The sequence below is a fragment of the Rhinolophus sinicus genome, linkage group LG05 (genome assembly GCF_036562045.2).
Source record: "Rhinolophus sinicus isolate RSC01 linkage group LG05, ASM3656204v1, whole genome shotgun sequence".
NCBI classification, from domain to species: Eukaryota; Metazoa; Chordata; class Mammalia; order Chiroptera; family Rhinolophidae; genus Rhinolophus; species Rhinolophus sinicus.
In genome coordinates, this window is record NC_133755.1 from 15953844 (window position 1) to 15966767 (window position 12924).

At 35.5% G+C, this 12924-nt stretch overlaps 1 protein-coding gene across 5 annotated transcripts in view; it reads left to right on the forward strand.

Annotated features, from left to right (window-relative positions):
- The window catches only part of NCOA1 (nuclear receptor coactivator 1), a 214645-nt gene that overhangs the window by 182389 nt on the left and 19332 nt on the right, over window positions 1-12924 (forward strand). For all 5 annotated transcript variants that reach the window (XM_019712751.2, XM_074331761.1, XM_019712754.2 and 2 more), the window contains 3 exons: window positions 501-815; window positions 7286-7387; window positions 9264-9666. In XM_019712751.2, the coding sequence (XP_019568310.1) occupies window positions 501-815; window positions 7286-7387; window positions 9264-9666 (820 nt within the window). The remainder of the gene's footprint in view (window positions 1-500; window positions 816-7285; window positions 7388-9263; window positions 9667-12924) is intronic.

Genomic DNA, 12924 nt, shown 5'->3' on the forward strand with positions numbered 1-12924 from the left:
TGGAGCTGAGCTGCGCCTTCCACAACTAAGATTGAAAGGACAACAACTTGACTTGGAAAAAAGTCCCGGAAGTACATACTGTTCCCCAATAAAGCCCTGTTCCCCTTGCCCAATAAAATCTTAAAAAAAAAAAAAAAAGAATCTACTTCTGTGGTAACCTATTAAATATAAAGTTTGCTGTTTCTTAGGCTTTGCAAGTGAAGTTCTTTTTAAAGCTTTTTGCTTCATTTCATTGATTTAAGGCCTTTATTTTAACTGTGTTATCATTTTTTTACTGAGATTTTTCAATGTCTCAGTTAATCTGTTACTCCTTTTCACAGTAACTTTCAGAGGTGATTCCTTTAGGTAGTAAACTTCGAGAGCTTCATGAATTCAGCATGAATATATTATGATGAAACTTTATAGAGATAACATGCTCTTCCATCCCAAATTATATGAAGAAGTGTGTCACTTATTGGCAAACATTTATTGATAAAATGTTCTGGCTTATTTTCTCATAGGGAGGTGGATTAGATGTATTGTCAGAGCGATTTCCGCCACAACAAGCAACTCCACCTTTGATGATGGAAGAAAGACCCAACCTTTATTCCCAGCCGTATTCTTCTCCTTCACCTACTGCCAATCTCACTAGCCCTTTCCAAGGCATGGTCAGGCAAAAACCTTCCTTGGGGACTATGCCTGTTCAAGTCACACCTCCCCGAGGTGCTTTTTCACCTGGCATGGGCATGCAGCCCAGGCAAACTCTAAACAGACCTCCAGCTGCACCCAACCAACTTCGACTTCAACTTCAACAGCGATTACAGGGACAGCAGCAGGTGAGTGCTCTTGTTTAGCTGCTGATACTTTTGAAAGGCATGTGCTCTCTTTGTAATGAGACAGCCCAATTGCTGCAATAAAGGTGTCAAGTCTAGTTCCAGAACCTTTATGAAACACTCAAAACACCATCCTTGGTCTGCTAGGATAAGGAAAGGGGACACTGATTCATTTCACCACCGCTGGCTCATAACAAAGTACTTTGACACCTACAATGTAAAAGCAATTTAGTTTTATTTTTTGAGATAAAAAATATTTAGGATGAACATCGTACAATTAATCAATAAACAGAAACACAGCTTAATTTATAAAGTATCAAGCGATACTATACTGTTCATGATTGTTGAAACCGAAAATGAAGTTTATTTTTGTTGTTTGAAGTTGGAGTGATTGAAGCCTACTGATGTTATTAGGAGAATGGGGAAAGGATGGTTTGGGGTTGTGGGAGTTGTGGGTGAGTTAAATCTTCTCTCTCATGACAGGTAATGAGAAGGTGTAGTGGCATAAATATTCAAGATTGTATAAGCAGCAAAAATAGAACTAATCATTAGGAGCTAAAAAAGCAAATGGTTAAAAGTATGTATCTGGGAAGTCGGACCGGGACTGTAGATTTATGCTTCTTGTCATTAATCATTCTGTATTTGTTTATATGTGTATATTGCTTTGTATTTTATTTTTTAAGTATTTAAAGAATTTTTCTGGAGCCTTACTAATTCAGGAAGGAAGAAAAAGAAGATGAAATAGAAAGGCAGTATGATGATACATTGGTTATAAGAGTTGGCCCTAGTTTCAAATCCTAGTTCTAACCTTAACTTAGGTGGTTGACAATCAAATTACTTACCCCTTTAAAACTTCTGGTTCCTCGTCTATAAAGAGTCTAATAACTAATTCCTTTACATCGTAAGTGGTTGTGTGGATTAAATGAGATAATTCATCTAAAGCTCGTAGCACAATACCTGGCATGTAGCAGCACTTAATAAATACTAGATATTACTATAAAATTATGTTCAATAAATGTAATAAATAATATAAAATATGCTTACATTTCACTTAAAAAGGAGATGAAAGGGAGAAAAAGAAAGGGAGAAAGACAGGAAAAAATGTTAATGGTAGAATAACAAAAAGATAGTTTTTCAGTGCTGGGATGGAGTAAAGGATTCAAAGAGGAATTAACGGAAGAGAGGGAAGAAAAGAACAACAAAGGAAGAGAATAGTGACATGTCCTGAGTATAAGTTAATGATGAACTACTTCTAGTTACAACTTGTCATTCATCATTAGATAGAGAGCATAAAAATAGGAAACGCTTAATAGTTCCCCTGTATTTAATTTTTTATAAAACATATTTAGAGGGACTATCTTAGGTACTGGAAGGAATACAAAAAATAAGATAGAGGCAACTTCAGAACTTATAGTCAGCTTTGGGTATTTAAAAATTGAGGTTTAAATATATTATTTAATGTCATATAGGTAAATTCACAGTTGGGATCAAATTGGTGAACTAAAGTGGAACATCTACCCTTTCTCTTGCCTTAAATTCCATTAAATGATAGATGGTATATTTTAAGTAAGTTCATATCAGTGCAGACAAAAAAAAAAAAAGAATACCATCGTCATACTAAAAGTTTTGAAATATATAGAATTTTGTAACATAGAAAGCAAATGTGAGAAACAAAATTATCGTATATAAATAATACAATGGCTTGCATAGAAAAATCCAAGAGAATCTACAGGGAGCTTAGAACTAATAGAGATGTTCAGCAAGATTCCTAGATAAAAGATCAAGAAATTAAAATTAATGATAATTCTTCTTATTAACAACCAATTAGAAAATTTAATTTCAAAATATATCACAACATGCAAAAGTTAGAAAATTATAAATCATAATTGAAAGTCAAAAAGGAGATCCAAATAAAAGATATTTGTAAATCAAAAGATTATCATAAAGACAGCAATCGTTCTGAAATTAATCTGTAAATTTAGTGGAATTCCAATCAAACCCTCAACATGGAATTTGACAAATAGATGCTAAACTCATTTTGGAAGCATGAATACAATCTTAAAGAAGAATGAGAATGAACTTGCCCTACCAGATAGCAAGATTTAAAACACAATGATGTGGAACTGGCATAGGGATAGACAGTTCTACCAATTGGAACATACTAGCCCAGAGACACACCCAGACTTTATATAGAGACTTAGTCAATGACAGAGGTGGCAATCAGTGGAGAAAAGATGGTCTGTGTAATAAATGCTGGTACATTTGACTGTCCATGGAGCGGGGAAGTTAAATTGGATCCTTATCTCATACTATAACACAGAAATGAATTCCAGGTGTTCTAATGACCTAAATATGAATATGGGAAGATCGCTATGGCCCTTTAAAAAAAAAAAAAGGACATAAAGGAAAAGGTTGATGTTTGCACTAAAATTGACAACTTCTCAGTTACCAGATACCATAAGCAAAGTTAAAAAACAAGCTACAGACTCGAGGAAGTTATTTCAGGGAAGATATTTGTAATCTCATATAACAGAGGATCGGTATCTAGAATACATCAGATTCATAACATGCTGTTTTTAATACACTTATCTCACTTGATTGATATCATCTGTTTATTTGTTGGTCGTATCCTCTCCTTCCTTCTTCCCTCTTGCCAAACACTCAGGAAGTTAGCACAGAGTGCCTGATGATTTGAGAAAAGAAAGAACAGGATATACTCAGGTCTACACATAGTTTCTTTTGAATGGATCTTAAGATCAGTTTAAAAGCATATGGTTTCTTGACTTTCAGTGTATCCCATTTACTGGGATACGGTACACGAAGAGTAAAAGAGTCTAAGATTTTCAATTCGATTTTACAGTTGTGAATAATCCCAGTTGGCAGATAGGAGGAGGACATCCTGGGAAACCAGTATAGATGCATTGGTTGAGACTTTCAAAAAATGAAGGAAGGAGCTGGTGATGAAGAACAAATACAAAGTTAAAGCCTTTAGGTATAGTGCCTGCTTACATCTCAAATGAGCAAGACTCAAGAAAGAAAATATACCCGTAATACCTATAAAGAACTTGTAAAGTTCTTTTGGGAAAAGGACAGCAGCAAAAATGGGTAGACCTACTGCTTATAGAAAATAGTGTAACACTGGCTGATAAAAGATGCAATTATTCTGTTCAGTTTTGTTTTCTTCTCCAGCAAAGGGCATGGTCTCCATACTATCAAGAAAAGAATAATGTGAAGAGGGAGTAACGGTCAAGACAGATAAAGAAATATGGTATACTTAGGCAAGTCCAGATAGTTATGTGTTAGGGTACTAAAGAAAGGTATAGATCTGATGTAAGAACCCCTCTTGATAACCTTTTATATATTGTAGAGAATAGAAGTGACCAGAAAATAGAACTAACATCAAAGATCAAAACTACAGAGAAGCAGATTTCACCTCCAGATTTCTGGCAATGAAAACTGCCTGATAAAAGAATATTCTTCTTTAAAAACTTTGTCTTGTAAAAATTTATGCAGTAGCTGTATCAGGGTTCTCACCCTTGGTACTACTAACATTTTGGGGCTGCATGATTCTTGTTAGTGGGGGAGTGGGGGGGCTTTCGTGCATTGAAGGCTATTCAGCAGCCTCCCTGACCTCTGATGGAAACCCCTCCCTAAGTTGTGACAACAAAAATATCTTCAGACATTGCCAAATGTCCCTTGTGGGGTAGAATCACCCCTGGTTGAGACTCTCTGGACCAGATAATCATCTTTTAGGTTTACTATAGAAGGACTTTTGGCTCAGGCACTGAAAAAACATTCCATTCAGACAGAAGAAATGATAGCCAGCCTGAACTCTGTGTGTGTGTGTGTTGTTTTGTGTGTGTGTGTGTGTGTGTGTGTGTGTGTGTGTGTGTGTGTAGACTGGGTTGTAGTCTTCCACTGAACACAAGCCCCACATTTTCTTTTGACAACGAGCCTTTTGACCTGCCCTTGATAGGCCTTTGAATTTGTGTCCCCAGCTCTAAGGACGCCCAGCCTCTCTCCCCCAAAAGTTAAGATTTCCAAGGAGAGGAAGGATATGGGGATCCTTTGGGGAAGACTTCCGTGGAAGAAGTAGAACTTGACCTGCTTGCTAGAAAATGGGTTGCACTTTAGTAATCAGAAGAAGCAGGTCAGAGTGAGACAGTTACACACACAGGTAGTCAAGGGGAGGAGAAAATGAATCAGAGTTATTTCATGGGCAGAAATAATCATTTTTTTCTTTAACAGAAAGTACTTGTAGATTGCTGCTATTTAGAATAATTCCTTCTACTTCTAAAAATAGCCTATTTATTTTCTAAGGTTTGTTTTTTTCATTTTCACCACTTCTCAAGCATCTTTCCTCCATCCCACCCATTTCATCTCACAGTATCTCACAATTCAAATAATATATAAAGCTGTAAATTTGGAATCCCAGCTCTCACTCCCCGAGCAATTTTACTTCTCTGTATCACTAAGAATTAAAGTATTTTCACTTGTCTTCATTGCCTTCTCTTCTTTGTTATACTTGCTGTTCGTTCTGCTGAAGTTAACTACCATTCTCCTTGCCACCTGGCATTGTCACCTCTCAGAGTCCCATTGAGCTCACTCCTGCCTTGGTCTCTGCTGTCATGTCCTACGCTACGTTGTTAGTTGCTCCATCTGTGCTGCTGTAGATGTCTGTATGTATGCGTTACAGCACTTGTGTGTTGCCCTGTTCTGGATTGGCCTCTGCCACTCAACAGAGAATTCCCAGAGGACAGAAATTGCTCACCTTTGTAGCCTTCACACTTTATATACTATCTTGCATATACTGAGTTTTTTGATAAACCTTTGTCACATTAAACAGTTTATTCAAACTCATGTCCATGGTCTGTTAAGAAGTATGTAGATTTGAGTACTTAAGAGTCCCTTTGACTTTTAAAATCATAAGGTTGGTACTATTTTTGAAGTGATTCCAGATGTTTTCTCCTATTTCACAATGGCTGAAAGTTATAATTTTAATATTTAGATTGTATTGAGCTTTTCCCCCCAAATCAGTTTGTTTTCTGGGAATCAGAAAATGAATGAAACCAGAATTAAGAATTGAGCTACTTAGAGGTGAGAGATTTAATCACTGTTCATAGCTCTTGGATTCTCTTATAAAACTTTCATAAGCTTTCTAGTTTGCATATAGTATGTTAAAATATATTATTTTTTATTAAAATATAAGATATTAAATATGCTGTCTTAATATATGATATCAATATGTTTTATAAGTAATTTATAAATTATGAGGCACCATATAAACACAAAATAGTATTGATATTATTATTACTGTTATCTCTCTGGACAGCTTATTCATACCAAATTACTGAGCAAGAAAGTATTTAAGCTGTAGATTTTATAAGGCGGTATCATCTTCAAGGATGCTTGTTTTGTTACCTGATAAAGTTAAGGCATACCTATGACCTAGAACCCTAAGTCTAATATAGACAGCACCTTTCAAACTAGCATTCCATAAAAGATTATTCTAGAGATAATGTTAATGGCTACATGTCAGAAAAAAAGGTTTATGATAAATGCGTGGCACAGTATATCCCCTTCTTGGAGATCTACAATGTGCTTTGGCCAATTAAAGTCTCATAGAATTACTGCAGTAACAAAATCTGTTTCACCTTATGTAACCCATCGTTTCCAATACTTAATACAGCACAGCATGCTATTTCCCAGCACATCTATTAATATCCTGCAGAACAATGTTCTTTAGAACACCAATTTGGGAGATGCTGGTCTAAAGTAATTACTTCTTCCAGTTAAATAAATAGTCCGTTTTCTCAGACCATTTGTTTCTTACATAATTCTCTCCAGCTCATGAAATCACATTGGATTTTTCCCAAATATGTACCCATTAGATAGGCATTCTCCAAGTGAGAAGTACCTCAACTTTTCCATTCATCTTCTAGACTTTTTTAGAATGTACCCTGTTGTATACTTACTTTTTTACTCACAATAGTTTTATGACCTAGAACTGTTTCTTTTCTTTCTCTTTTGCACTTACCTGAAATAACTAAGTATTAACATGTTTTTAAAAGTACAGTAAATGCATGTGTGTGTGTGTGTGTGTGTGTATACAGATATATTTAGTGGCAGAGCATTTATGACAGAGTGTTTAAAAGTAGAACACACACATAATTCATATGCACATAGGTATATACACACGTACATATATGTACGTGTGCATATATGTATGGATGTATGCCTATGCATATACATGTATGTACGTGTGTATTCTACTTTTAAATGCTCTGCCATATTTAGTGTTCTGTAGGCAGGAAATATTTGCTAAATGTTAGGAATTACCAGCCTTTTGGCAAATAAACATGAGAAATAATCTTACTAAACTTGTTAGTAGTCAATAAAATGTTTGTGTTACCTATAAGGGCTGTGCTATGTTTGTATGTAGAAACATATCTCGTTTTTCCATTTTTCTCTAGTTGATTCATCAAAATCGGCAAGCTATCTTGAACCAGTTTGCAGCAAACGCTCCTGTTGGCATCAATATGAGATCAGGCATGCAGCAGCAAATTACAGCGCAGGTAACGTGAGAAAAGCAGGCATTGTTTGTACTCTCTAACCCAAGCTGTGTTGACTTGAATGTTTTTAAATGGTCTGTGAGCTGATCTTTTAATGATGTTTCTTAGTGTAGCTCTCTTCTAGAATGAATTTATAATGAACTTGTGATACCCCTTACCAGTACTTGATCAAAAGCCGAGGGTTCTTTGTTTTATTTTATTGTTATTGTTGTCATTGCCATTAGATACCAGCTGACTAAGTAGAAAACTCTTACTACTGTACTAAATAGTATCAGTAATAAGAAGCCTAAGATATGAGACTGTGTGAATCATACCTGAAACCGGATCCAAAACCCACTCATCTTGCTGAGTTATCTTAACTATCTTGTGTTCTCTGAGCATCAGCATTTTCTATGTTTTTTTGAATTTGACAATCCTTGTATATGAACCCAGAGCCATTGGAACTTTAAACATAAAAAGAACTGGGCAGCCTTCTTAGTTCTATCTAGTACTAACTCCCTACTTATCTTCCACACATACTTTAATATTTTTGCTTCAACTACTTTTTTATGTTTCCTTAACCTAGTTTACATAAAAATTTGGGAGATGAGGGATTTTAGAGAGGATTCAAACAGAACTCTTATTTTCTCCAAAAAGTGGACATAGATGGATTTGGGGCAAATGTGGAAAGCCAACAGTAACCATAAGGGTAAATATTAACAGAAAGTGTTGATAAGCAATAGATACTGACATCTCATGGATCCAGATTTGGGTTTCTCTGTCTTAAAAATCTCAGTGGTTAGCTCATGCAAGGGTAATTAGATTATAAGGAAACAAGACCCTTTTTTTAGAACTCTCATAAAGTTGATTTCTGTCAGAAAGTTATATGTCACAGTTTTTCTAGGTTAGACTACATTTAGTTAGCAAGTTTAATTTCAGTGGAGCCATATGCTTTAATCATTTTCTCAATCTGAATTGACATTTTCTGAGGAAGGCTTTATTGACATGCCATATTGCTTTGCAAATTAGACCAAAATGTAATTTCAACCTAATTTTACCACTTCTTTCTTCATTCATAATATTATAGCTATTAAAACACTCTAATGCCTAGAGTAGTCTTATACTACAATAATATATCATAGCTAGTTCTATATATTTCTGTTTAGTATTTTATTTCTAATTAATTACTTTCTTTTTAAGCAACAGTTTATTTGGCATTATGGATCCTGGATTTCTGATTTTTTCCTTTTATAATATATTTGTAGGTTTTTCTCATTGTTAAAATAATACATGTTCATTATAGATAAATTGGAAGAAACAAAAAAGAATATGTGAAGAAAATTAAAATGGCCTATAATTACACTTTATTCATTTCAGTAAACTGGAATAAATGATTTTAGTGAGAAAAGAGGGAAACTGAATTTCTCCATACTAGAAACAGTAAATTTTTTGGAGATGGAAAAGAAAAAAGTCTCATAACAACCTAATGTCAGATAAGATAGAAGTCATTAAGCACATTTTTTTTCTTTTCTTTATGGTTTTCATTTTTCTTTGAACAGGTTTCATGACCTGTATTATACTACTAACCACTATATACTTTCTTTGACTTTTCTCAGTTTTGTGTGTGACTTTTGAGCATTTAACCCACGTTAGTGGTCAGATATTGTTTTAGCATTTCTCAACTATCTTTAATCTATAAAATATATTTAATTCATTTTCTCTCCTGTAATTATTACTTGAGAGGTTTTTGTTCCTTTTCTGTTTTATTTTCCTTTGTACACTGATAATTGCTACATGTTTTATTGCCCCAAGTGACTAGGCTTTCTCTGGTAAGCTTTCCAAAATAGGTAATGATTATAATAATAATATTAATAAGTAAAGAATTTTTCATCCTTTGCAGCCACCCCTGAATGCCCAAATGTTGGCACAGCGCCAGCGGGAGTTGTACAGTCAACAGCACCGACAGAGGCAGCTAATACAGCAGCAAAGAGCCATGCTCATGAGGCAACAAAGCTTTGGGAACAACCTCCCTCCCTCATCTGGACTGCCAGTTCAAATGGGGAACCCCCGTCTTCCTCAGGGTGCTCCGCAGCAATTCCCCTACCCACCAAACTATGGTACAAATCCAGGAACCCCACCTGCTTCTACCAGCCCGTTTTCACAACTGGCAGCAAATCCTGAGGCAACCTTGGCCAACCGCAACAGCATGGTGAACAGAGGCATGACAGGCAACATGGGAGGACAGTTTGGCACTGGAATCAATCCTCAGATGCAGCAGAATGTCTTCCAGTATCCAGGATCAGGTATGAGAATCACAAGTACGGTGCTTTCATAAGTATACCACATACAGGTCTCTCTTCATTTGAGTTTCCATTCAGTGACATTGAAGTAGTGTGCTAAATAAGAAGGACTCAACCCTGGAGTCAGGAGATCCAGGCTCCAGACTCAGCATTTGCCACTAAATGCCGTGTTTCCCCGAATATAAGACCTCATCAGGCAATCAGCTCTAATGCGTCTTTTGGAACAAAAATTAATATAAGACCTGGTCTTATTTTACTATAAAACAGGGTCTAATATAACATTAGTATAGTATAGTGTAATATAATACCGGGTATAATATAATATTTAATGTAATGTAATGTAATATATAATATAATTAATATAATTAAATATAATTAATATAATATAATACCAGGTCTTATGTTAATTTTTGCTCCAAAAGACACATTAGAGCTGATTGTCCGGCTAGGTGTTATTTTCGGTGAAACACGGTGGTTGAATGGTCTAAGATTATTAAATTAGAGGATCTATAAGGACATGTCGGACTCTGAACTTTGTAACATTTTATGTGCAAAGCACATTCTCTCATGTTTTTACTTTCTGTCATGGATCCTTACAAGAATCTATTGAAAGTCCAGTTCAGACAGTGGGTTAATTACATTAACTCAAAGCTTGGCTGCAGGTTTTTCATTATGTTGGAGATTTTGTTTTTGATAGTTTACATAAAGATAATCAATCTTCATAGAGTATCTCAGACTTCTCATTGGCGTCACCACTCAGAGCTGCTTAGGTTGTAAGCTATTCCTGCAATATTAGGCAACTTTCTGCCTTCTAAAAGGTTTTTTTCTTTTTTAATCTTTCATTTGCACTCTCTCTCTTCCATTCTCTTTATCCTAAGTGCTGATATCTTTTTTCACTTTTCTTCTATCTCTTTGAGATTCTAATAGGTAGTAGCAGTAAAACATATTTGATTAATCCACCATGTTTAATCAAACTTTGATGCAAAATGAATGGCAAATTCCTGAAAAAATTTGAAATAAATCCCTTGATTTTGTAAGTGAAAGAAAAAGTAAATTTTAAGCTATTTAAAAATGAATTTCAGTGAGAAGGCCGCTGTTTGACTTGAATAAAATGGTGAAGTTATATAGAGATTTTTCACATGGCACTATACTTACCAACTTTCACAGCCAAATCAATTTAGACTTTTCATTCTTATGGCGACAAACGCTAAAATCCTTGGACTATTAAATTAAGTATCTAGGGAGACTTGTATCAGGGAGCACCAGAAATCTGTAAGACATTTTAATCAAAATTATGCCACATCAGTTCTTTTGTCCTCAAGACTATGAAGTCATCTTTGGCTGGTTTATAGCTCTGACACTCTCTGTGTGGGCAACAAAAGGATTATAAATCCATATTTTAATTACAAGTTTTCTGAACAGGAGTGGCCTTCAAAAGAGTTTTATTTCTTGCAATTTCTATATACAAAGAATTTGACAAGGCCTTTTCTCTTTAACCTAAAGAAGTACTTCCTCCAACATTAGAAGACTTCTGTAGTTACATCTCCCCATTCCTCTTCCAAAATGGCAACTTAACCAAAACAGCAAATAGATTCTTAGCACTCATGATATTGATTGCAGAGCCTTGAATCAAAAGATTTATCTCATTCATTGTGGGGGAGGGACCAACAACTAACTACAAGTCAGCCAAACATTAATAAATTCTCCAAGGATTTTTTTCTCTTATAAAAGTAAAAATAGTACTTCTGTCAATATTCAGTCATGCTCTTTAACACCTCCTTCTCTGGAAGCGAAGAACAGAGAACTTCCTTTCCTGCTCCCATTCCTTAACAAACCCACCGGAAAGGCAGTGCTTCAAAGCCCCAATTCCGATGAAGTTGACAAGATTGATAAAAAATACTTTTCACAAAATAAGAATTTTTCTTTGATAAAGCCAGCAGTTAGACTTCAAACAAATCCCCGAAGCAGATACATTGGAGAGAGTAGTAATTTCATCCAGTTGCACACTGAAATGAAATGGTAGAGCTTTCAGTTCTTCTATGAACTGCTTTAAAATAATAGGAGGAAAATTGTTAGTTTTTCTGGAGATGAGAAGAGCGTTTAAAGATGAAATGTTTGTAATTTCTTTCATTGTTCTAAGTTTTAAACTTGCTCAAGTATGATCAGCAGCCTGGTAGGAGGCTTTAAGACCAGGCTTTATGTTGGTACAAATTCAAGTTCTAGAAAAGTTCCAACCTTTCAAAGCAAGCCTTCTCAAAAAGCAAAACAAACAACAACAAGAAAAGCCACTACATGTTTTTTGTAAATAAAGTTTTATTGGAACACAGTCACGCTCATTAGTTTACATATTGTCTATAGCTGGTTTCACACAACAGAGTGGAGTAATTACAGAAATCTTACTGCCTGCAAAACCGAAAATATTTATCTGGCCCTTGGCAGAACAAATTTGCTGATCCCTGTGCTAATTGATGACAGTTATACCAAAGGATGACTACATTAGCTTTGCTTTAGCGTTTTGCTTTGGCATCTTGCACCTAATATAGGCCCAAAGTGGAGGAAGGAACTTGTAGGTAAACTGTTACAGAGTATGCTTTCTTTATTTCTGAAAACAGAAAGTTTTTCTAGACTATCATGCCATGAAGATGAATGCACTACAACAAAGACATTTAAATTTCATTTTATACTAAAGACACTATTCAAAGTAAATATGAGGGATTTTTTTTTTAAGTTTTTGTACCCACTTCATGAATACCTTGAAGCCCATCCAGAGCTGCCTCTTCTGTGAACTACACCGTAAACATGTTACTCCGCTGACTCCTCCTCAGTGATCCCATCAACTCCTGTGGCTGCAGTGACCTCTTCGTACTAATGACTGTTCTCTGTCTCTAAACCAGATCTCTCAGCTCATGTGTATAGCTGCCTACAGGACATAATTGAATTTTCTACCAACACCCCAAACTCAACTTGTCCAAAGCTAGACTCCTTACCTCCACTTCCCCTTCCCTCCATTTCTCAATGTTCCAGCTATAACAAACTTTTCAAGCTCCAGGAAAGAGTACTTATCTTGCTCTCTTTCACCTCTAGGTCTTTGTATATCCTGAACCCTCTGTCTAAAATATCCTTCCCTCACTTGTCTCATTCCTGTTCCTTTCTCCTCTCAGAGGTGTCTCCTCTGGGAAGCCTTCTCTCATACTCCCAGTCATAACCACTCACCACCATCTTATAGCCACTTGTTAGCTGCCTTTCTTTTGAAATAGCAAG